Raw genomic sequence first — 27,766 nt, forward strand, 5'->3', positions numbered from 1 at the left:
AAACCCCTTTTCAAGTGTAAGGCCTCTTATGGTTATGAGAGACTAAATCCTAAGTTAAGACCTGACAAGTCTAAAAAACCAACAGATGTATTGTATACTTCATATTTATCAATGTAACATATGTTTTCTTTCTTATTATCCTTTCTTATTTTTAATTTCATGCATCATTCATTTTTTCATTATTTTGGGGGTTATGTGTTCAATAGAGGGTAATCCTTAATAGGAATACAAGGAAGGTTTTGCATGCATCAGTTTTAGAAATTAGTTACTCGACAAAGGATAATTTCTAATAGAACTAAAAGGAAATGGTATCTTAATAAAATCATTGCTAGACATAGAGTGATTGCATTATGCCCATGCATCAAAGCAAGCATCTAGAATTAAAACTTCATGCATTTTATCTATTAAATTTTTGCAAAGACATTTGGAAGATAAATAGGTAAAATAAGCTTGTCATCATGAAACATCAGTGGCCAGTAATCTAATAGATATGGGTAGGATAAATTCACCTATTTGATAAAGAAAAATAAAAAATAATACATCTTAGGCAATTCAGGCATATTAGGCCCTAACATTCTCATCTCATTGAATTCCCTATTAATTCTTTTGTCTATTAATATTTATTATTTTATATCCTGTTTTTTTAAATTCATCTTTTTTTTACCTCATTTTATCTTTTCCTCTTATAAATTGATAATTATCCAACACAAGTACAAAACAAAGTCCCTGTGGAAATCGACACTTGGACTTTCGAGTCTTTACTACTTGGACATTTGGTATACTTGCCGAACCGTTAACAAGTTTTTGGTGCCGTTGCCAAAGACTTTGTTCTTTGTACTTGGTTGCCATACATTTTCAATTTGTAAGTATTAATTCTTTTATTCTTTTATTATTTATTTTTCAATTTCAATTTTATTCATTATTTTTTTCTTCTCCATTCTTTTTCTTTTATAATTTGTACGATAGTGCTTGTTTTTGTGTATGCGAGGTAGAACTGCAATCGAAGATTTATCTCCACTAAATCCAGAAATTGAATCCACTTGCAAGCGTAACAATGCCGCAAGAAGAAGAAGAAGAAGAGAGCAAGAAATACAAGGGAGCAGTCAACCTTCACCTTTTCCCTCTCCACAAAGCCACTATCAAATGGAAGAGGAGCATGCACGACGAGTAACACTAGAGGACTACTCTAGTACAGCTACCCCTCAATTCTTCACAAGTATTGCAAGGCCGAAAGTTCAAGCAGCCAACATATCTTATCCCCAATCTCTCATACAACTAATACAAGGAAACCTCTTCCACGGTCTACCGAATGAGGATCCTTATGCTTATCTCGTTGCCTGCATAAAAATATGTAACACAGTAAAGATAGTCGATGTCCCCGAGAATGCCATACGCCTCAATCTCTTTTCTTTTTCTTTGGCAGGGGAAGCAAAAAAAGGTGGCTACACTCTTTTAAAGGCAATAGCTTACGGACCTGGGAGGAAGTTGTAGAAAAGTTCTTAAAGAAATACTTTCCAGAGTCAAAGATTGTTGAGGGGAAAATGGAAATATCCTCATTCCATCAATTCCCTGATGAATCACTCAGCGAGGCACTCGACCGTTTCCACGGACAACTTAGAAAGACGCCTACACATGGGTACAGTGAGCCAGTGCAACTAAACATCTTCATAGATGGTCTGCGACCACAATCAAAGCAACTCCTTGACGCATCCGTAGGGGGAAAAATCAAGTTGAAGACACCGAATGAGGCAATGGAGCTGATAGAGAACATGGCGGCCAATGATCACGCCATCTTTCGTGATCGAGCATACACGCCAACAAAGAGAAGCCTTTTGGAAATCACAACCCAAGATGTAACACTGGCCCAAAACAAGCTATTGGCCCGACAGATAGAGGCCCTAATGGAGACCCTCAACTAACTCCCTCAACAAGTACAAGCGATAAGTCCCTCTCACTCTTCAATCATGCAAATAGAGGGATGCCACATCTGCGGTGGAGCACACGAGCTAGGGCAATGCATAGCCCAAGAAGATTCAAGTGGGACAATTAGTCAAAAAAATGGCTGAAATACCCACTAGCAGCTTTGGAGCCAACACAGAGAAGAACCCGAAGGAGGAATGCAGGGTAGTGTTGACTAGAAGCCAGGGGAGAGCGCAAGGAGAAGCAAAGAAAGCTAAAGGAGACTAGTCTGAGGAAGGAAGGGTAGACAAAGAAGAAAAGAAAGAGGAAGAAGAGAAGAAGGTCCTAATCTCTAAGACCAAAAGCTAGCTAGCCCGAGAGGCTAGGAAAGAAGTGCCACCAGCCCCTCTAAAGGAGCCCCCATATCCTTTAGTACCGTCAAAGAAGAATAAGGAGCGCTATTTCAAGCATTTCTTGGAGATATTCAAGGGGTTGGAGATACCCATGCCATTTAAGGAAGCCATACAGCAGATGCCTCTCTACACCAAATTCATGAAGGACATCCTCACCAAGAAGGGGAAGTACATTGATAGTGAGAGAATTATGGTGGGAGGCAACTGCAATGCAGTGATACAAAGGAAGCTGCCCAAAAAATTCAAAGACCTCGGGAGCGTGACAATCCATTGCACTATAGGGAATGAGTCAGTAACGAAGACTCTCATTGACTTAAGGGCAAGCATCAACTTGATGCCCCTGTCAATGTGTAGAAGAATTGGAAATATGAAGATAGACCTTACCAAGATAATGCTCCAGCTCGCAGACTGATCAATCACAAGACCATACGAGGTAGTAGAAGATGTCCTCATCAAAGTCCACCACTTTACTTTCCCAGTGGATTTTGTCATCATGGACATAGAATATGATACGAAGATTCCTCTTATCCTAGGCAAACTCTTCATGCTGACTGTCAACTGTGTGGTAGATATGAGGAATGAAAATCTGGAAATGAGCATTGACGACCAAAAGGTAACCTTCAAACTTTTTGAAGCAATCGAATACCCAGAGGAAGATATGAGGTGCTTCAAGGTGGAGGAGGTCGATAAAGAAGATGTCAATGCTCTTTCAACCACACAAACTTCACTGGAGAAAGATTTGATCAATGTTGTAGATTGTTTAACCAGTGAAGAGGAAAAGGATCTAAGGACTTGCTTGGAAGACTTAGATCACGAAGAAAATATTCTTGCAAGGGGGGGGGGGGGGACCGATTTTGAAGAATTGAAAAGTGGGGGTCTATCCGAGAAGACCAAGGTGGAGCTCAAAATCCTACCCAGCCACCTGGAGTATCTGTTTCTTGGAGGAGAACGAGACCAAGTCTATGGTGACCGATCAATCACAAGACCATACGGGATAGTGGACCATACGATAAGTTAAACCTTTTTTATATAAACAACTGTTACTTAACAACATTATACCATAAATAATATATTTTTTAAATATTATAGGACCCACAAAATTAATTTAAGCACTCATTTTGACAATTTTAGTATTAAAATAAATTTTAATTTAAAATACTTAAATATATAAAAAATTATAAACTCACAAAATTATAATAATCAATTCATATGAGTAATTATGCATTATGCTCCAAAGCACACAAAGATCAAGACTCAAGCATATCAGCTAATGATCTTCACGTGGACTTCATAATGGCACAAACAAGAAGGTTTTAAAGACCGATGACTTATCGGTGAAATGACGTATTATTTCCATACGAGAATGAATGAATGATCTGATGGAAAATTAAGGAACAAATGAGGCACAATTATAACATATTCACAACAATAATAACAAGACTTAATTGTTATTTTAATTTTTTAAGTTTAATCAGCCCTTTTTATCATTAAAATTTTTAAATATATCCTTTAATTTTTTAAATACTTTAATTAAGTCCTTTTATTCATAGAAGTTTTGATTAAGTCTTTTATTTTTTTTAAAAAAAAACTTTAATTTGACCTTATATTTTCCATTTACTTCAAAAAAATTTAAAAAATAAAATCAAATTTGATTTTAAATGTGACCAAATTGAATTCATTTTAAAAAATAAAGAATCTAATTGAAATTTCTAAAAATAAAAGAACCTAACTAAACACTTTTAAAAATTAGAAAACCTAATTGATTTTTTTAATGATAACAGGATTAAATTTAACTTGAAAAATAAATTAGATTATCAAAATGATAATTAAGCCTGATAAGAATCCTGGTTCATAAGAGGGCTAGAGAGGGCTAGAGAACATGTAAATGAGGAGGAGGTGAAATTTCTTTTTATTACGTCAATCGAATCACGAACACCGAATTAGAGAGATAATACTCTCTGTCTAGTGGCAACAATTTTCCACACAATGTTGAGTCATCATAAAATTATTTAATGGAACAATTTTATAATCAGCAGAGGAGATCGATATCCATCATTTGGGCACCAAGTGAGGGTCCAACCCTTCATAAACATCCTTACATAATAAGTCCAAAGGACTAATATCCATCCATTAATATACCATTATATTTTATTTAAATAATTCATATTAATAATCCAAAATTTAATCAATAATTAAATAATTTTAATCTACAAAACTTCATCGTGATTCTTATGTGAAGATACTTAAATAAAAAGTTTTAGACGATATTGAAATAACTTTACCTCATATTCCAACTTAAACATTATTACTATTTTGATGCATCTTGAACTTAAAGTTTTGCTTATGAACACTATTCATTTGGTCTTAAGCTATACATATCTACTCCTCTACCATCTGGTCTTAAGGTGTCCAAATATGGTTCCAATTACACGAGAAGACCCTGCCCTGTACCAGTTCATAATGAGGCATTTACAATATGTTACTGTAAGTTGGCTAGAACTTGGTTATAATGTGAATAACTGAATAAGGTTTGTCGCTTAATTATTTATGTGATCCATTCAACACTGGAAAGTTTTCAAACAAATTTTGAGGTATTTAAAGGGTATTCTTGATAATGGTTTAATTCTACAAGCTGCATCCTCTATAGTTCCTTACAATTTGCAAGCGCCTTTTGTGATGTTGATTGAGCTTTAGATATTGATGATTATCGTTCTATTTTTAGTGCATATATATTTCTTGGAGACTTGGACCTAATTTTATTTCTTGGTGGTTCAAGAAACAATCTCTTGGCCCATTCTAGTGTTGAAACTGAATACTACGTGAGTTTAGCTATCCCTATTGTAGAGATATCATGATATAGGGTTTATTTAGATAGATTTTTCCATAAATACTACCAAGAGAAAAAATAAGCTGAGCTTTTTATGTTAAAATTAGTTTATGTTTAAGTTAGTTTGTCAAAGCTCTTTCATATTGGTTTTTTTAAAAGATGATTTTTATAGATAAACTTATTTTATATTTTTTCTTTTATTTTTCTTCACTTAAAAATACTCATCGAGAAATTTATTCAAACAATTCCATAAACACTATTTTGTGAAGTCAAAGTTGATATTTATACTTCTATAATTCATAGGGAAAAAGTTTTTGACAAGTCACTAATTGTAACTCACTTACAGGCTTAGGATTAGCTAGCAAAATTCTAAGTAGCTTCTCTCAAAGCTGCAACTACGTAAACTAATGGATAATCTCATAGTGCTTAACTTTTTATATATTAAAGAAGCAATTAATTAAATAAGCTCGATGCACAAAATGTTATAAATCTCTCGATACATATCTTTTATTCTCACACAGATAAAAAAAAAGTTCAATTTTTCATATTCTCTATGTTCCTCTTTAATTGTCATTTTTAAAAAAAAATATTTCAATTTATGTGTCATTTACAAAGTTTAATATCACATTAATTACAAATCATAAAAAAATATCACATTAATTACTCTTTTATCAATTATATCTTTACTTTTTACCTACTGTTTAATTTACTTGTAAATATAAATTTTTTGTGGAGTAAAAGAAACCCTACAAACTTTTTAATTAGAACCAAGAAAATTAAATTATTATACTTTTCGGTTTCTACTTAATTTTTCTAAAAGATATATAGTTAAAAAAAGAATAGAAACTGTGATTTTGAGGGCACTTTGAGCTTGAAGGGAGAATCATAGAGTATATAGTTTAGTTAAACTAAATGTTACTTTTCATCCTTTTATGTTTTAGTATTTTTTTTTAATTTAATACATTAAATTTTTTATTTTAATCTTAATTTTTGAAAGATTTTATTTGATTCTTTTTTCAGTTTTTTTATTATATACAAAAGTTAGTGTTTTGTTAACTATCTTTATTTTGGTCTTATTCATCTTCATCTTATGCACCAAAACATTGCAGATGCTTGCGGCCAGAGATTGCACTGCAGATGCCTAACATTAAAAGTTGTTTCCGACCCATGCGCCGTACTTCGAAACACTCTCTTTCACCTTCAATTCATGCTTCGTCAACCATCCTCCTCGAGGATCAACCCTGGGTTGGAGTCGCAGACCTTTACGACGACGTATTGCATGTTATTCGCGAGGAACAAGTAAAAGAGTGCAATCTCCTTGTAGAGTTCAACCTTTCCGTTGAACTAATTACAGTTGCAGAGGAGCACTAATTTCAGCCACGGCATCCGTTCAGCTATCTCCGATGAACTTTACGACTCGATTTGTATACGGTTTTTAGTGATCACTTTGTACAAATCCAGCGTCCTGAACAATTTTTTTTGGCGCTTTCTTGCACATTGCCACTTTTTTTTTTTCGGGAATTCAAGCAACGACGTTGCACCTTCTCTGCAAATCATAGAGAAATAGGACTCCGCGATCTTCCTCTCCGGCGAACCGGAGAAGTAGTCACAACGTTCTCTCGCCATGAAACAGAGTGCCAATGACAGTCTTGACGGCGTTGAGCCAGGACTTGATCGTTGACTCCCCCAGTGCATCTTCTTGAATGCAGCCTCATGAATCATGATGCGTGTGTTGCTGAAAAGAAAGGTGGTTTTCAATAGTTTTTCTTTTGGTTGAATTAGTTTTTTTTTTACTGATTTATTATTTAGGTTTAATTTTATTCGTTATTTTTTAATTTTTAAAATTGATTTAATTTAATCATTTAATATTTTTTGAGTTTAATTTCATCTTTTAATTTTTTAAACTGATTTATGTTTTTGGAAAAAAATATATATATTATGACAGTTTTAAATCTATCACACAAAGTGTGATGTCTTATCATTTTAAACCGACGGAATAAATTGAATATATTTAAAAAAATTTTAAACCGACGGAATAAATTGCATATATTTAAAAAAATTAGAAGATTAAATTAAATTCAAAGAAAACTAGAGAATCAAATTGAATATAAGAAATAAATTAGAAGATTAAAAAAATTAATTTAACATTTTTATTATTATTTATAATTTTTAAAATAAATAAAGACAATAAAAATTTTAGTCGTTATTATCTTAAATAAGTATTTCGAAATTTAAAAGTTAGCAAAATCCTAATATTATTTTTGAGGAATAAGTGAAAAAATAATTAAAATGAAATCCTTAAAAAAATATATAAAATACTAAAATAAGATTTTTAAAATCTAATATACAAAAAAAAAATTATTAAAACTGAAAAGTAACATGTAGCTGTATAGTTATACAATTGATGTGACTATGCACAAATTAATTAGTTAATTACACAAGTTAGTTGTGAAAGTTATCAAGTTGTTACGTATTCAGTTCGAGTTAGAGCTTTGTATCGCAAGCTTTGTCTTGTATACAAATAGAAATATGGTGAGTATCTCATTGAATCAGAACTTCAGAATCACCATTCAGTTTTAATAACATACTCTTGTTAGTTTTATTTTCAATACTCTTATTTGATTTTAAATAGGGTTAGGTAAGTTAAGTTCAAAGATTGAACTCGATCATGATAACCTAAAATAATTATTTATTATTTCTTTTAATTTATTGGTCCAAACAAAATTTAACACTTTTACATACAGTTGTTTCCCTAATTTCATATATATGAAAATTCCAACATAGGGACGACTAAAATAGAATGTACTGATAATATAAGTTTTTTTTACTTTCATTTAATCATACATTAGGATATATATTAAAATCACAAATTTTTGTAATAATTAATATTATTTAAAGCTTACATTAAAAAAATATATAATTTGTTCACAATACAAAAAATCTTTACATTGACCGTGAATGAAAACTACACTCTAAAAACATATAGCACGATTTAAGGGAAAATAAAAAGTTCAAATTTGAAAAGGCAGTTAATCAACTCTTTGAAGTTGATATACTCAATGTTTAATATGACTTATTATTTACTTAAAAGGTGCATAAATAATTCTTTTTATTTTAGAGAGAAGCATATATAAATAATTCTCGAGTGGAGATAGTATCTATATTCTATAAGCACAACTAAACAAAAGTTTTAGTTGATATTAAAATAACTTGTACTTCAATATGGGCATTAAAGTTTCATCATTAGAAACTAGCAACACATGTTTTGTTAAAATAAAAAGATTAAAAAAGTCCCCTTCAAAAAAAAGATTAAAAACATACTAAACATACAAATTTTTTTTAGGAGAATATTTACAGAAACTAAATCTAACTTTTCAAAAATACTTTGAAAATCCAAAAATCTACCATGTTTCTGGTTAAAAAAACACGTGTTTCGTATCAACAAATCATTAGCATCATTTTCTTATCATTCATAAATATCTACCATTTGTTTTTGTAATTGACTAATCGTGTTCACATTAATTACAATTGTTTCTCTATAGTACTTTTTTCATACACCCAATTAGTAATAAATATTCACTGTTCCATTACCATATGATTGAACCATGCACCCAATTAGTAATAAATGCACAAAACAACAACAGAACGTAACAAACAAAGCACAATATCTCTCGAATCGCACAAAAGAGAAAAGAGAGAAGAAGCAGCACCCACCTGTTATGCCCTACTGCTCTCAGAAAAGTGCCCTTTTTGGCTGAAAAAAACGGCTAGTGCAGTTGCAGTGTGGTAGTGGTAGTGCTGATTTTCCCTGAACCGTACCCTACCCTTGTCCCTATCAAATAACCCAAAACCTCTTTCTGTATCCCTGAGTTTCTCGCTCCCACCCTTTCTCCCAAATGTGCAACAAATCCTCACAGAACTGATTCACACTCACCACGCTACTACTCTGTTTTAACCCTAACTGACCAGTACTGCCACCTGTCCACAAAAACACCATCATTTCATTTCCCACTCTTTTCTATTTCTATTTCCTATGTTTTCACTCCAATTTATTCCTATTCCCCTGTTTTTTCTCATTTTGTCACTCTCCATTCAAAACCCTGTTGCTCATATTTGAATCTTCTTTCTCTTCTTTCATCTTTGTCTTTCTACTTCCCTTCTTTCTTTTGGGTTTTTGATCAAAATATCCCAAAAATACGCCATGAGAAACGAAGAGCTAGGAGGAATGTGGTTGAACCGGTTTTCCAATCTTAATACACTCAACAACACCCCCCTTCACCGTGGCCACGTCACCTCACAACCACAATCTTCTTCGAGTGTTTTCTCCATGATCCATGATGATTGTGTTGATGTTGATGTGACGCTGTCTAATGATTTTGCTAGAATGAGTGTTTTTAACGAACTAGGGAATGTTGGTGTCAAAGCCAGAGGAAATGGTTATGGATATGGTGCTAATGTTATGGACTCATCATACCCACATGCATTCTCACACTCACTTTGTTCTTTTGATGCACATGTTCATGAAGAAACGGCTACCCCATTACCTATTTGGGGTGTTTCAGTGTCTTCTGATTTGAAGGGACACACTTTTGGACCCCCAATGGAGTTTTCTTCTCATACCCAAAGGAGTAACCCTTGTTATGGACAGGTTCCACTTCAGAACCCTTTTCATGCTACAAGGCCTTTTGCAATGGACTGTGATGTGAAAAGTCCCTTTCTGATGCAACAACAACCCAAGGTTGCTATGAATGTTAACACTCCATCTTCACATTACTTCCCTGCAGCAAAAGAAAGAGGAACGACAAGGGTAGCTGTAAACCCCAATGGTGGTGATTTTTCTCATTCTAGAGAGGACCCTTTGGGGTTTCAATGTGATGGTGGTTTTATCTTGCAAGAGAAGGATGTGAAATGTTGTAATGGTTGTAGAGGCTGCAATTCTTTGTGGGGTTGCAATGAGAGTTTATCCTTACCAGTTCAAGAAGTGGGAGTGGGTGAGGAACTTCCTCAACACATTCCTTCTCGTGTTGCTCCCACTAAGCACGAAAAGAATGGTGTTCTCGCGAGCGACGTTTCACCTTCTTCGCAGCCGTTGTTGTACAATTTTAGTCCTTTGGCTAAGTTCCAAGGCTACATTTATTACCTGGCTAAGGATCAGAACGGTTGCCGCTTCCTGCAGAGGATGATTGATGAGGGCACCTCCGAAGATGTGCTAGTATTGTTCAATGGAGTCATAGATGATGTTGTTGAGCTTATGATTGACCCTTTTGGGAACTACCTCGTGCAAAAGCTGCTTGATGTGTGTGGAGAAGATGAAAGGTTGCAGGTTGTGTCAATGTTGACTGAAGAACCAGGGCAGCTAGTCAAAACCTCTTTGAATCTACACGGGTATATGTAATTATTTGTCCTCCAATTGAACTATATCATAATTGAACATGTTTTATTTCTCTTTTTGAAATGATGAATTTGATAGAGTTGCTGTATCAGGACTCGGGTGGTGCAGAAGTTGATCACCACTGTGGACTCTAGAAAACAAATTGCAATGCTGAGGTCTGCCATTCAATCTGGTTTTCTTGCCCTTATTAAGGATCTGAATGGAAATCATGTCATACAGCGTTGCTTGCAATACTTTAGCTGTAAAGATAATGAGGTATAACAACACTTCTCTCTTTTGCTTCTTGTGTTATTTTAAAGTGGACAGCTAATGGTTGTTCTTGTTCTCCTATATTTAATTGAATAGTATGGAATAACTCTATGGCAATGTAGTGTTGAAGTTAGTGAATAAAGGGAAAATAAACCTACAATAAACCAAGCGATTGATTTGAAGTTTAATATCAAATTTTGTTCTAAGCTGTATGAAGGTATCATTACACATCTTGATTGAATTCATCATTATCTTGACACAAAATGGTCTTCAATCAACACTGCTTCGAGCAGAGGGCATTCCTGTTTTATTAAAGTTTCACAAACTGTTTCATTCATGGTTTAGTGAAGCCTTAGCTTCTTATACTGTGAGCTCTCCTACCTCTTTTGGTCATTTGGTGTGAACCAGATGAAATATATTTCAGAAGAGGGTCTTAAATCTTTCACTTTGTTGAAACTTTTTTAATTGCATGGTAATCTCCGAATCTAATATATACACTCTACTTCAAAATATCCTGATTTTCAAACTAATTTCATTATTGAGCAGTTTCTAATTTGTTGGATACTTCATCTCTGGGATTTTCATATTTACAAGCCTATGTTTATGTCTGGTCACTTCAGAAATTTCTAACAGGTAAGTCAATTGTGGAAGGAACAAAATTCACCATCTGTTGAGGGGTACTCTCCTATGACCATAATGGTGAAGATTCTATTCTTGGCCAGTTAGCCTAAATATGTTCCTTATTTTCTTTCCCAGTTAGGAATTCTTAAAAGGCTAATTCTCTATGTAAGAAGCAATGGAAATAAATGTTCTGGTTGAGAATGTATTGATTATTGACCATTGACACGGGCCTGAAAAAGTTACTAATAAATTCGGGTGATCCCTTTCATTTTGTGCCAGCCTCTAATAAATTAAATTATTTGACTCATTGCCACTAAGATATCTCTGTTTCATTTATTACTTACCACGATAAATACTGTATTAAATATAACGTAGGTACTGCAGAGTGACTAGTCGTTATGGTTTTTAGGTGATGGTAGAGAACCAAACTTAATGCACTCTGAAATCCTCAATGATAAAATCTTTTGAGAAGATATTCTGAAATCTTTATCGAGTTCAAATGGATATAATAATTGTAGTTTTGATTTTTGAACATATTGAATTTGGTAGAATTCTGTATTCTGTGTAACGACCTTGTTAAAAGCTACACAAAATGAGGTTTAACAGGTCTCTATGAGTATGAATGAATTTGAGGGAAGTCGTTTTCTTTGAAGTAGCTTGGTGAGATAGAAACTTCATTCAAATTATACTGGTGAAAGTTAAAATGTAGAGAAAAATAGAGAATCTAAAGGAAATGTGTAGTTGCAAATTCAATTGATTCAAAAGCAGCATTTTGTTGTAAAATACTAGTATTATGGTTATGGTTATGATCATGGTTATTTATAAATCATAATAGAAATACTATTTTAGAGCTTTCTAGAATTTTTTTTAATGGTGGATCACAAAATTTATCAAGCTTGTGCACGTGCCTTAACATCTAATTCATCATTTGTTTTCCCTTGAACCTACTGATTTTATTGAAACTAATTATAATCATCATACTCGTTTCCCTCTATCATTTGTTGCAGTTTATTTTTTATGCTGCTACAAAGTTTTGTGTGGAAATAGCTACTCATCAACATGGGTGTTGTGTACTACAACGTTGCATTGATTATTCCACCGGAAAATACAAAGATATGCTGGTAAAGGAAATATGCAGACATGGGCATCTCCTTGCTCAAGATCCATTTGGGTAATAAGCCTTTGGGATATTTGGATTTAATAAATCTTTTTTCACTGCTTAATTTGGAAATATACATATAATTGTTTATCATATAATGCTTTTCTTGTTTGTCACAGGATTTTTCTTTTAATTATGTGAGGAAGAGCTTTAGTGCATATCCTTAAATTGAATGTTTAAGGTGTGGGTTGGTTTGAGGTTAATTGAAAATGGGATAAAGTTAGGCTCCAAAAGAAAAGTATGTACGTGATTTGGAAAGGTAGACATGTCATGACAGGGCATATATTAGAATAAACTAAAAGATACTACAAGTTTAAAATTTCTTCAATAGATATCTCACTTCCAAAAAAAAAAATGTAGATTAGCAGGGTTATTTGTTTTTTATTTTTAAACCAAAAAATTATAAACTCGTGGAATTACAGGTAGAGGTTCTTCATATTTATAGAACATAAGGGTACTTAAAAGCCAAGAGAAAGAGAATAAAAAACCATGTGTAAGGAGAGACAGATAAACCATAAAATTCTTCCTGCTGATAAGAGGTATTTCAGCTTCATTTCCTTTCCATTTGATTTCATCTGGGACAACACGAATCATAAAAAAGACATTTGGAGGTTAACTCTAGAGTACAGATTCTGAACCAGGATCCTTCAAACACAGATTGCACTTGATTATTTTACATCTTGGGTTTAATTGTTTATTTTTCTCTAAAATTGCAACCTTTCAATCTCTCAATGTATTGCAGAAATTATGTTGTTCAGTATATTATAGAGATGGAGAACCCAAGTGCCTCATTGAAACTGCATTCTCAGTTCAAAGGGAACTACGCCAACCTCTCAATGCAAAAATTTAGCAGTCATGTAGTTGAAAAATGCCTCGTGCATATTGTAGAGATCAGGTCAAGGATAGTCCAAGAATTGTCGTCTTTTCCTCACCTTGAGCGGTTGCTACAAGACCCATATGCCAACTATGTTGTTCAACGTGCTCTCGGAGTGACCAAGGTTTGAAACTAAATATATAATGAAATGCTTGCAATACATTTTATAACATATACTCTTTCCAACACACTCTTTTATTATACGAGAATTGTAAAATAAGGAATTTATTGTCTCTTTTTTATTTTTTATTTTTCTGATACAGGGCTCTCTGCATGCATCTCTAGCCGAAGCTGTTCGCCCCTACAAAACATTGCGCAGCAGCCCTTATTGCAAAAGGATTTTCTCGAGGAGCCTGCTTAACAAGTGATGTGTGACTGGTAGCTAGATAAGAAGATATGTTGTTTTGTTCACTTGAGTTACTAACTAGTTTTCTTTTCTCCTAATTAAGTCCCTCCTAGTTTTATACTTTAATGTCGTGGCCACTAGTATATTTTGTATGTATGCCTACTTGAGTGTCTAAGAATCTGTGAGCCAAATATACTAGAAACAAGTTTGACCTAGCTAGCCTCTAATCATCCCATGTGATCCAGGGGTCTGAAAGTTTCAAAGGCAAGTTTGTTTTCCAATGGATCAGTGATGCATGGTACATCCTATATATGATGTTATATTTCTAGTTTCTATATAGATATCATGTGTACATTTTCCAGGAATGGAAGTTCTATTTTGATAAAATATTTTGTCTCGAGTTTGGGTACTGCCTTTCCGAGATACTAATGACTTGGAGATTTTATGGCCTTGTTGTTGGGATGAAGATGGTTTAATTTCTTCCTTTAATGGGTTCAATGTACTGGAAAGCCGCTGATAGTCCAAAACAAATTTATGACAAATTATACATGAGATGTTTCAAATGAGTAATGAAACTATTAATAACAGCCTTTAGATTACAGTTAAAAATAATTAACGGCTGAATAAAATACAAATTTAAGTTATGGCACGTGGCTCTCAGGAGATTAAAAATCAATTTTACTGATGCTGCAAAGCAGTTGGAACTAGATGGCCTCTTCCCAGCATTCTCCTGTACCAAGTTGATTGATAGTCTTCCCACTGTGGGTGTGGGTGTTATTCTTCCCGAAAACTATTTTTGGAAATACATTGTTCTCACAGGAAATATTTTAAAAATTGAAAGATGTTCCAAAGATTAGTTTCTGAAATTTATTTAACATCTTTCTGTAACTAAATTCCGAAAATATTAAATTCTAATACTTTCTGAAATTTATTTAACATCTTTCATTTCCTGTTTTCCCTTTTAATTACAAAATTGTCACAAGATTTGTACAGAAAATAGAAAAATAATAGAAAAACGTGTTCACTGCTTGCCAGTTTGCCTCTCAAAAAGAACTTACAAGAATTTCTTACTGATTACCCATTAACTAGTAAATACAAACTGATTTCTTTGTGAGATTTTTTGAGTCATATCTTTACCAGATCTTTGTGGGATATGTCATATGTTTAAGAAGCGAACCAAACTTAGTTGTCTCTCTATATATATTTAACTTCAGAAAAGTGACCCTAAAGTCACTAGTGATTTACAAAATCTGAACCACATATATATTGCAGGATTCCATTTATGTTTGACACTCAATCAATTCTAGGGGCTTCAAAAACCCACCAAAGTGTGCCAAAGTGGTTCATTTTATTCAACAAAGGAAGACAATAATGGCCAGAAAACACAACAACATGGAACCACAAAGCAGTACACTGCACACTATATAGTAACTCTGCCACAAGTACACACACACAAACACAAAGGAGTATGTCAAGCATCATCATGTCCTAAAAGCGCCACAAGCATTTTCTCATAGTCACCGGTGGTGTCCTTAACAATAGCACGTTCAAGAGGGACACTGCTCCTCCTTTGATACTCATCTGCTATGTTTTTCAAATCAACCTCAGCCCTTGTGGCCACCACTCTTGTAAGGGCTCCTTCATCGGTTCCTCGCTTGTTGATCGCCAAGCGAACAACCTTCTCGAAGTACTTCTCGGGACGGATCAAGCACTTCACAGTTGCTCTTAGTAAAGACAGGAACTCGTCCTTTGGATCAGCCTTCAGGTCCTGCAACATTGGCACAAAAATTGTACGTCAATGTAAAATATATATACAATGTTTCTTTTTGACATATTTGAAGTTTCCTAATACAACTATTTGAAAGCAATATAGGATGAGCTACTTTACCTTGTTGATATCTTGTCCAAATGCATCTTTGTAGTGATTCAAAGTAGCATTAATCTGTGCTCTGCTCCTTGTGGCCAAAATCCTGATGAAGTCGTCATCATTATAAGCCTTGTTTGAAATCTTCTCATGCAGCAATTTTGCCTCAGTTTTTGCCAGGGTCAAGTTGACCTCATCTCCTTCATATCGATAAGAACTAACCAGAGGTAGTATGAGCTAGAGAAAACAAATGTTAGCTAATTTTGACCTTTTGAAGTGAGAAGAGTGAAAGAAAAACTCAGATAGCTAAAAGAAAACCACAAATATAGCTCAAATTCTTCATTATCAAAATACAAATAAATTTTGGTTCACAGTTTAAAAAATATGATTCTACATATAGTCAATTGTTTCCGACAAAAGGAAGCTCTAAAAATTTGACAGCACAAAAGGTTTCATTTTTCCAATGCAGTTGAGGCTAATCAGTAGCCACAGCCCACAGTTCATTTTGACACAAATTAGGTCTCATTATTTCTGTTCAATCATCAATTCTTATTGCATCACTAACACAAACTGGACATATTATATGCATGACCCCCAGAAAATATTAAATAATCAATAGCTTAACCAAACAAATTGATCTAGACATTGCATAGGATCAGATAAACAGTTGGTGAACAAAACAATTAACTTTCAATGTCAATATACAGCTTACCTACTAACTATTTCAATTCTACTTAAAAACACTCCCGAGAACCATCTTGAGGGGAAAAATATTGCAAAATTGTCATATTCATATACAACAGGACTCAAATGTTTGTAAGTTTGTTTCAACTAATAACATGGTTATGCTTGAGAATCAGTACCTTACGGAAGTCTCCTGTTGTGTGATGAGCAACATCCTCCTCCAGAGACTTCTTATAAAGAACATGGTAAGCCTTCCTCGCAGCAAACAATTGTTCAGAGGACCTAGTGCAGGCTATTTCCACCAGAACCTGATTGCTTGAAGTCCATTTTTTAGTCGCCTCGTTTGCCAAAAATGCATCACGTTCAGCAGAATCAAGTGTCCAAAGATGAACCAGCCTCTAGTGAGGAGAAAATTCAAAGCACACATCAGTTTCAATTTCAAACACCCAATAAAAGATATGTATGTTATTCCTACAGGATAGTTTTATTATCAGTTTTCATTACCAAACATTTTGGAGTGATGTCATGCTCCCCAGTTAATCAGTTTAATATTTTCTTGAGCTTGACCTTAATAGCCAGGTTTTAACTAGAACTAGAACTGTGTATTTAAATTTTAATTAACCAAAACTCATACAAAACCAGTGTGTACCACAATCTCTTGAATGGTGCTCATTTAGGTATACATAACACAAGTGCCATACTAGGAACAACTCATATATGGAAAGAAAACATCCTCATATACCACCTTTCCTTTAAAGAGAACCCAACATGTTTTTTTTTTTTTTTATTGGCAAATTTTAGTTGTTAGTATTGCTGGTTTTTGTTAGCGGGATGATTCGAACCCACCACCTCTCCCCTTCCCTTCTCTCTTCACCACTAGGAGGACCTTATATCTCCAAGGAACCCAGCATGTGGTACATTCCAGTGAATTCGGCACACAACACAGGGTTATTGATAGAATTATGTATTTATGGGAAAACGCTTTTTTGTACTAACCTCAAAATCACTCGTGAGTTCTTTGTCCAAGGCCTTGAGGAGATCTTCTCCATAGGTCTGGGCATAAGTTTCTCTGATAAGCTTCCTCTGAGCAGCATTCCTATGAGCCAAGATCGATACAATCAGCTCCTCGTTAGTTCCCCAACCTGCAATTATATTTGGTTAATTAAAAATTCATCAAAAGTCAAAACACAAAAAATGTATAACCCAAGACACAATCCTCAACTGAAAACAAGATCACAATATATACACCGCATGATCTTCAAAACAGCTCGGAAAAGCATAACCATATAATATAACCTGATCTTCAATTAATTAGTTCTGATAATTCAAACTCACTAATCATCGGGTAGCAAATACCATATATATCACTTTAAGCATGGAAAGTCTTCGATTTTACTTTGGTTTTTGCGGTTTAAACGGTTTTTCCGTTTTTTGGATCGGTTTGGCAAACCGGTTTGATTCGGTTTTGAACACGCCTAGTTAGTATTTATGAATCTATGATCATCATTTTCTGTCTTTTGATCCAAAAATGATCACTTATTCCCTTAACAAATCAACAACATGTTACATTCTCAACAACCATGCACAGATCAAACCACCATATGACTAGAAAACAACAAAAAGCATGGTATCAAATAATCTGTTTAAGATTAATTTACACTTATGATTATGATAGTAGATCATTAAAGCTTAAATAACGTGATTTGAAGAATAAGAAGAATAGTGAAACCTGAGAAGGCTTTTCGGAGCTGCTCACAATCATCTGCAACGGGGGGAAGAGGCTGAGGAACCTTAAGTGTCGCCATTGTTGTTCTGTTTTTTGTTTCACTTTTCACACACTCTCTCTTTGCTCTGTTTTGTTTTGTATTGTATTTTTGTGCAAGAAAAAGAAAACAGGGAAGGGAACTATATATAGGAAATTAAAGAATTTTTTTGTGTGTCGGTAAATGAAGTCAAACGTGGGTGTCCCACATGCAACAACGTGACATGCAATCGCAATTGAGACTTCGCCACGCCACATCTTATCCTCATTTCCCGCTTCTTCTTTTTCTGCAATAAATGAATAAAATAAAATGTCAGTGTCTATGTCAATCCCATGCTCGTATGATGAATGGAGTGGTGATGAACACAATGCCAATAATGTAGTGCTGCGTGGATAATTTGGTGGTGGCAGGGTGCCAAGGCTGGTATCTATTAGTTGTTCAAATGGGTTGCAAAGTTTTAGTCCTTATCAAGTCTCATACCTTCTACTTTTCTGGATTCATCTACCGACAATAATCATCAAATAAAGATTTTTTTAAAATTGTGTGTATTTTTTTTCTTAGATTAGAAGTCTCATGTGTTGACTCAGTAATTTTGCACAGGAAAGAAATTATATATAATTTTTTGGTTAAATAAATCGTTTTTTTTCCATATGAATGCAACAAAAACTTAATGTATATGTGAATATATGATCAGAATTAAGAAATTAAAAATAAAGAGATTTTCTTTAAAATGATATATTATATGGATGACGTTTTCTTTTGATTTGTTTAATTCCTAAGTTTATAATTTAAAAATGGCTCTAAGAAAGATACAGTATCACTTTTTTTTATATAAAACAAAAACTTTTGTATTTTAAACAGTTCTCTTCTCTTCTTCAATAATGCAATTGTAAAATGAATTTACTTCACTTTTTTTTTTTATCTTATTGTACCTTAAAATATAAAACTTTAACTTTTGGACATTAAAAATTTATAGAATACATTAAAAATATAACAAAAAGGGTTTACTCTTATTTCTTATGAAATAATTTATTGAAAAACATAATACTTTTTTTAGTTAATATTTATTAAAAATTATGAAAAAACATTATATGAGTAAAACAACATTCTAAATATATATTAAAAAAACATTCAAAATGCACAATATTAGGTTTTGGTTACATAACTTCATAATTTATCTTAAATCATGTTACACATTAATATTTCGTAATCTTTATATTATATCTCCGTCATCCCAAATATATTCCCGAAAATGACTTTCAATTTCTTCAATTTGTTTCATTCATCCTTAAGACATGTCAGTTATGTTGTAACAGTTGTTTTTGTCTTCAGTGCATTGCACTAATCTTAACGTCATATTATTGGTCGACTCTTGGTCATTATTTGCTTTTGCTTTTCATATTTTACTGCTTTTTTACCCATTGGATAAACCAAAGAAGATCATTTTAGATTGTTTAGTGTCTCCAATGTTAGAACATCTCGAGCAAAAGTATTTACTTCTTTTTGAAGAAAATTCAAACGATTCTTCTATTCATGTAGGTTTGTCCTTCACTATAAGACATGCACATTCCATTCTAACTAAATTGTTTGATTTCATTTCATGAGAAAATAAAAATCTGATATACATTTTTCATAATGTTGCTTTCAGAAACGTCGTTTTCTTTGTTTGAACGGTTTGTTTGTAGCAATTGGCAAACTTCTAAATGATGCTATGTAACTTATGCTATTGAAATTTTAGTTGGATTATTTTCTTTCTCACGTACAAATGACCAAAATAGTCATAATTGTACGTAATCCTTCGCCGAAAATATATATATATATATATATATATATATATATATATATATATATATATATATATATATATATATGTATGTATGTATGGTTGTTTTTGTTTTCTAAAATTTGATTTAAGGATATTATCATATTTTATCATTTAATTTAAAATAAAATATTTTTTTAATGATTATTTAGTTCAAAATTATTTAGATGATAAATCTTTATCAACACTTTGTTTAGTAGCACATGCTTCTTCTCCATCAAGTATAACATTTTCTATGTTAACTTGTAAAATGATTGAATCTACTCTCATTCCTGGATCCACTATTAGAAAATAGGATTTTAACATCGGTTATTAAAGACTTTTAACATTGGTTATTAATTGATATTGAAAGTATCGACGTTGAAAGTAATACTGTTAACATCGATTTTTAAAAATCGATTTTAACATAAAAATTACAACATCAATTTTTTAAAAACCGATGTTATATAGTAAGAATTATAAAAAAATTCATATATCTTCACATCAACATTAATTTTCACCAAATTTGATGTTAACTTATACATATGACATCGGTTTTTAGTAATCAGTTTTTAGTAATCGGTTTTTAGTAAAAATTGATGTTGTTGTCTGATAACCGATGTTATTAATGAAGCTTAAAATCGATTTTTGCAAAAACTGATGTTAATATATACATACAATATCAGTTTTTACTAACAACCGATGTTGTTTTTTGGATTTTTTTTAATGTGATGTCTTTTTTTTAATAACCCCAAATTAACCTCTACAAATTTAAAAGCAAAACCACAACAAATCATTTTCATTGTGTTTTCAAACAGTTTTTAGCATAAATTTCATAAAAATTGAATATTTACTATGAATTGAAAGAATATTTAATGTGCAAATAACATGAATTGTAAAAAATGTAAATTAACTAAACTACAATTCCAAAATTACTTAAACACTAATTGTTTCATTTTTAACTTTCAAATAGTAGCTTGCTCACTGGATGCGAAGCGCCTTCAATGTCTTTGGTTCCAATGGTCTGGCATCATTGAAATACTGCATGATATAATAAAACATAAGTTAATAATATATAATGCCAATTATAACAAAATGAAATATGTTTGAATTAAACAAATACTGTTTCCCAATTATTCTTAAAACTTCCTAAGATTATAGTTGACATCCAGTGCATGACTTAATGCCCACACTTAGTGCTTCCTTTTTGTCTATTACACTATATACATTATGAAATTTAGATATTCAATGTTAAGTACAAATTAGTCTACACAGTATTAAAATATAACTAGAAACATTGTTTAAATGACTTACTTTAACAACAATCCACCTAGCAACAGCCTTGGATTTACTCTGTGGAGTATCGTCAAATCCTTTCAAAGCATTGTTCAATACAACACATGGATGCTTATTGTACAATTAAAATATTGATGTTCTCGACTAATGCTAATGTAAATGTATTAAAAAAATATAACTAGATTGTTAATAATTCATTTCAGATAGTTGTCTGGCCTATTATGCAATGAACAAAACCAGATGACAACATTTTCCTTGTGTCGTATGGCATTGAAGAATAAGCATAGCCGAGTTATGGCAAACCTGACTTTTTAAGGCAAAATGTCTCATATGGCCACGACTAACAATTGTTGCATCAAGACGTAGCAATGGTGAGACTTTAAGCCTACCAACTTAAGATCTTTCAACTGCATAAGGCTCTTAATATTTGAAGATTATCCTTGTGGGACTTTGACACGGCCCAGACACTAACAAAAACTCATCTTCTCCTTTTTGGACAAAGTATGACAAGCTGGAGACAAGTATATTTTTTTACCATCAGACCTTGGATGTAACTAGACTCGTATACCCATCTGAGCTAGATCTTGACAAGTATTCAAACCATCTTTCATCTTGCCTTGAATGTTAAGGAGAGTCCCAATGACACTATCACAGACATTTTTCTCTACATGCATAACATCAATGCAATGTCTAACATCTAGATCGGACTAGTACGAAAGATCAAACAAAATCGACCTTTTCTTTCATATGCAAGTCTTATTTTTTTCCTTCTTTTGGGTCTTTCCAAATATAGTATTCAAGTGTTGAACCTGCTGAAAGACCTAGTGACCAGTTAACGGTATCGACGCACTTTCATGCTCTTGACTTCCATTAAATACTTTTTTCAATCGACGGTAAGGGTGATAAGGTTTTAGAAAACGTCGATGCCTAGTGTATACTGTTTTTCTACCGTGTTTCAGTTGTATGTAGCTTGTGTCTTCTTCACAGATGGGGCATGCATGATGGCCCTTAACACTATACCCGCTCAAATTCCCATATGCTGGAAAGTCATTAATGGTACCAAAAAGCATTGCAAGCAAATGGAAAGTCTCATTTTGAAACCCATCAAACACTAAAATTCCCTCATCCCATAACTTTGTCAAGTCTTCAATCAAGGGACTAAGATAAACATCGATGTCATTTCCTGGCTGTCTTGGGCCCGATATCATCATAGACAACATCATATATTTTTGCTTCGTACACAACCAAGGAGACAAGTTGTAAATTACTAGTAAAACAGGCCATGAACTGTGTTGAGTGTTTAAACTATCATATGGATTCATTCCATCAGTGGCAAGTCCATGCCTAAGATTTCTTGCCTCTTTGCCTAAATCTTGATACAAAAGATCAATCTTCTTCCACTGGGAGGAATTAGTCGGATGATGGAGCATTCCATCGCAGTTTCTCCCATTTGCATGTCATGTAAGGTCTTTTGCATCGTCTCCATTAGCAAACATATGTTTAAACCGTGGAATGATCGGAAGACATCACAACACCTTCGCTGGGGGGCCCTTCTTTGAGTTTTCGTCACTACTACACTCGTCATCATCCTTCACTTTGTACTGTGATACCCCACACTTAGAAAATTTGTGCATTTCTTCAAACTCATGTCTATACAGTATGCAATCATTAGGGCAAGCATGAATCTTCTGATACTCCACACCCATCAGACACAATATCTTCTTAGCCTGATAGTAACTTTTTGGCAACATGTTTTCGTTTGGAAGCATATCGTGCACTACTTGAAGCAGTGAACTAAAGCTTTTGTCACTCCACCTATATCTGGCCTTCAAATTAACCAAACTTAACATCGCTGACAACAACGTTAAGGAATTGTTGCACCCTGGATACAAAGGCTTCTTTGAATCAGTTTGCAATGTATCATACACAGGGGCATGTGCTTGCTGAAAAGACTCTTGTCCAAGATCACAAATGATATCCTCTAAGCGATCTCCTATTTCTACATCAAACGGTTCAAACTAGGACCCACTCTGCATGTCTGTCAATTCGTCTTGCCATATCCATGCTATATAATTCTTCTTAATCTCATCACACAATAGGTGCTCCCGTATGTCATCAAGTATTTGTCGTCTCCCATTCAAACAATTTATACAAGGACAAAAAAAATTGTCCTCACCCGATCGACTTCTTTCGAAAGCAAATTGCAAGAATTGTTCCATGCCTTCCTCATACTTAGGGCTCATGCGACTTTCATTCATCCAACTTCGATCCATCTAAATAATTTCATTAAAGGTGTGGCCCTATCCCATTCAGGAAGACATTTTTTTATGGTAACTTCATACGTCAAGGTTAAGTCTCTTTTGTTAAATTTGACAAAATTTCATCAGCATTTTGCATTGATCTCCAAGTACACGACATGAAAGCAGTGAGATTAATTCCCCAACAATCAAGTATGCACTCAGAGAACAACTAGAAATGCATTGTACCGAAATTTCATTAAATTCAACAAAATAATCTTAACCTTAACGCATGAATCTACCATAAAAATATGACTCTTCCCAAACTGTCTAAATGGATAATTCAAGATTCAATACAACGATTAATGCAAACTATCTGCAAGAATCATTGTATTCAATATCAAACGAGAATCTAAGATTCACTCATGATGAACATAACTTGTATAGCATATATCATTCTCATTAATCGCAGTGAACAAGTAATAAAAACATTGGTAACAAACAACAACACCAAAAGTTTACAAAATACATTTGTACCTCTGATGATGAGCAGCACAATCCAAAAACAGAGCAACGATCCAATAAAGAACTCAATCACCACCTACATCAATCATCATTCCCAAAAACATTAGATATAAAACTTCCCCACCTACTCAACCATATTGCTAACAAGTGACATACAAAATTCGATTGACAAACTTACCAACAATTCAAGCAATAAACTAGTGTGAAGCTGGGTTGGAGTGGGAGCAAGGAAGTCAAGGCTCAATAGAAAACCAACCAAGCCAAGACACCCTAAATATGCTACAAACAGTGAAATCAACAACTTTGATCAGAACTCAGAATTAACAATTAAAAGAACTGACAAATAGATAGTAATATCTAAAAGTTTCAACCATCCAAGTCTAGAAGATATTAATCATAACAGTTTCAACCATCAACAAACTCAACAACAACAATGTGGACATAAAATGCCGTCAATATAATTCTTCTCAAGACCTAGAAAATTGGTCATGCCATATCCATAACATAACAAACTCAACAACAACAACGACGGTGTAGCTAGAGAAATGTTAGAACTGAAGAGTGAAAACCCACAAAAGGCAAATACAAATTATACTAAACCCCTACTAAGGTTTCATTAAATTTGCTCCAATACCCTTATCTTTTTTATCCTTACATTAACCCCTTTAATTGTTTGAAAAATATTACATCGCTACTCCTTATATACTCATAGTTATATATTATAGTGACAACCCCTACTATCCAAGAAACACATTATACCATGTATTCCGTCTGAAAGGTTAGTATCAATATAAAAAACCTCACAATGATTGGTATAATTTGCTAAACATAAAGTTCTTATGAAAGGATATAAAGTAAAATACCTTAATATACTCAGAGATAACTAAGAAACAGCTTAATGATGAATTAAGAAGAAGACAAAAAGCTTTAGTTTAACTTACCTTGCACCTCAATACTGAAGAGATGAAGTTATCTTTGATAGGTTCTAACAATAAAAGATCGAACAAGGTGGAGTCCTTGAAAGACACACCACTCTTTCCCTACAAACACAAAAGTCATGGTTCAGTTATCTCTTTGGAAAAGGTATATAAGACAATGAATAAGAACAAGCAACAGTGTGGAAGATTGAAGCAAATCTCTTTAAGAACCGAAAAACAAGCAGGAACGAGAGAAGCAGCCTAGAGAGCCATTTCAAGAAGAAGAAAAAAGTATGAAACTAGATTTTGAGTTTTACAATGTTCTCAAGTAAAGTTGTTGAGTTTTACAATGTTTGTTATCAGCTATAACTCACAATGAAGAAACAGTACATAAGTAGCCATGCAAACCATTCCACAAATTTTGAGTGATGCTTCATTTCATTGTCATTGACAAAATAGAAATCAAAGAAGCTACTGAACAAAGGAATCATAAAGACAGAGGAAACACAAAAAGAGGAAACACAAAAATAGCAAAACAGCCCAACAACAAAAAAACAACAAATAACCGGTGTTGTTTGACACACGGAACAAACACACAAAGTCCATGAAGAAAACCGTTCCATTTAAAATAGAAACAATACATAAGCATGATGTGTAAGAGAAGCTTACCTCGACACCAACAACGATAGTGGCAATGAGACTGGGCACGAGTGGTGGTGAGAATGAAGAGTCACAACGTGGAGACTTTGTGACGGAAAGGAACACGCGAAGGCGCGAGACTCGGATGTTATGAACCGTGAATGGAGGAGTTGCAAGGAAGAGGATGACGCAGGTGACACCAGAGTTGTGGCAGAGACGAAGATACGCAATAGATGTGAGTGAATTAGGATGTGGATCTAATAATATTTTTAAAAATCGAGTTCATTAACATCGGTTTTCATAACAAAACCGATGGTAACTTATCATTTACCAACATCGGTTTGTCCAAAAAACCTATGTTAAGGAAGTGATGTGAACATTAACATCGATATTTTTTTAAAAAAAAATTGATGTTAACTTATCATTTTCCAACATCGGTTTTTCGAAAAACCGATGTGTTCAAAGTGATATTAACATCGGTTATTTAAAAAACCAATGTTAAGAAACTCACATTATTTACCATTATGCCACCGCATCTTTGTTAACATCAGTTTTATCAAAAACTGATGTTAACTTAGCGATGTTAAATATGTATTTTATAGTAGTGATCCATTGGTGTTTCAATAGTTCTTTGCTAGTGAAATAAATACTACTAGTAATTCATTGCACACCCATAATATATGACAAGGTTAGCTAGCAGTGTGAAAACATAGGAAATTGATAATTCAAGAGGAAATGGAGGTTTTTTTAGAATCTTGTAAAAATGGAAGATTTTGAGATTTTTACATAAAATTTTAAAAGGAATTAAAATTGAATAACAGTTTGAGTTCCATTAACTAGAATGACATTTCACTTCGGCTTTTTACATTGATTATTTAACAACCAGAGTAGAAAAAGGCGATGACATTTTTTGCATTTTAAATTAACTATATTACATCAATTCAAGGATGTAAAATCTAAAATGAGCACTTTTACATCAGTTCTTCTATTGCCTCCTAGTTTTATTTTTACCCAGCACACCTTGCCTAGTTGCAACCTTCTTCTTTTTTATTATCGTGCCCCTTACCATCCTCTTCCTCAGTCTCATCACCTCGTAAACCTTCTGCCCACACTCATCATCTTTGTTGCTTTCTTCACCAGCGCCGGTTCTATTCTTGTTTTGCGGTCATGCTCAATGTCATTGTTGTTTGCTTCCAAGACGAGCTCTGCATCCTTCAGGAGCTGTTTCTCAGGCCATCAAATCACTCATTTTCTTCCTCCAATCTCCCATCGCTATAGTTTTCATTGTTCCCTCTGTCGCCACACGTATTTGAGCAGGGAATTCTCAAATCTGATACTCTTTCTCTTGATCCATTTGAGTTTTGGAGCTTGGAAGGAAAATGAAGCCAAAAATGTAGTTTTTCTTTTATTTTCATATCTGATATCGGATTTGTTGATTTGTCAAATTTCTAAATTTTATTATGTAAATTTATCATTTGTCATTAACCATAGAGGAATGCTCAAGAACAACATTGTCTATAGTTTATAGGAGTGGTGGCGATGTCACGTATTTATCATTTTAAATTGATTCATATATAACCGATGTAGTATTATTTGCTTTAATTTCATAATGAATATATTTTGTGTAGTAGCGATGATAATATATTAGTACGCGATACTCTTTAAAATTTTGCAATCCTTAAAGAGTGTTACTTGTCTACTTTAAATTGAACTCTAAGGATATAAAATAATAATTTCAGATATTTTAGATGGATGAAAATTAAAGAATTTTTTTCATAAGGAGTAAAATTAAAATTGGTTTATTTTATAAGGACCAAAATAATGATTTAAGATTTTGAAGCGATGAGAAAAAAAATATTTTTTGAAAAAGGACCAATATCAAAACATGTTTTTAAGTGTAGGACTAAAAAGTAAAGATTGTTCAACTACAAAGACTAAATGCTTAACTAAACTTATAAGCAATAATGTTAAAAATATAACACTATTAAAATATAATTTAATAATACAATAAATATAAATTTTAAAATTTTAATATTTATAATATAATAAATATTTTATAAAATTGAAGATATAGATAATAATTATACAAAAAATAAAATTTTATAACTTTTTAATATCATTTTGGAAAATAGAGTAGAAAAGATTTATTTATTTTTGAATGTAGAGATACATAAAAATTACTCAATAGAAAAAGAGCCTAAGGCAATACATTAGAAGCAATAGTATCTAGGATTTAGGGAGGATTCTCCCTCGGCCAAAC

General features: G+C 33.1%; 2 protein-coding genes across 2 annotated transcripts; one reads left to right on the top strand and one right to left on the bottom strand.

Moving 5' to 3' along the window:
• Positions 1–8,855: 8,855 nt before the first annotated feature.
• Positions 8,856–14,792, top strand: LOC100790283 (putative pumilio homolog 8, chloroplastic). The gene is made up of 5 exons (XM_003543715.5): positions 8,856–10,524; positions 10,624–10,786; positions 12,409–12,572; positions 13,303–13,558; positions 13,698–14,792. The coding sequence occupies exons 1-5, from the start codon at positions 9,341–9,343 to the stop codon at positions 13,800–13,802; spliced, it is 1,872 nt and encodes a 623-aa protein (XP_003543763.1). The 5' UTR covers positions 8,856–9,340; the 3' UTR covers positions 13,803–14,792.
• Positions 14,793–15,251: 459 nt separating this feature from the next.
• Positions 15,252–18,133, bottom strand: ANNEXIN (annexin D1-like). Its single transcript, NM_001253960.1, is given in 5 exon segments — positions 15,252–15,548; positions 15,669–15,881; positions 16,508–16,726; positions 17,325–17,470; positions 18,058–18,133. Coding segments are annotated over 5 exon segments (951 nt in total).
• Between the last annotated feature and the right edge of the window lie 9,633 nt (positions 18,134–27,766).

The sequence above is a fragment of the Glycine max genome, chromosome 13 (assembly GCF_000004515.6).
Source record: "Glycine max cultivar Williams 82 chromosome 13, Glycine_max_v4.0, whole genome shotgun sequence".
NCBI lineage: Eukaryota > Viridiplantae > Streptophyta > Magnoliopsida > Fabales > Fabaceae > Glycine > Glycine max.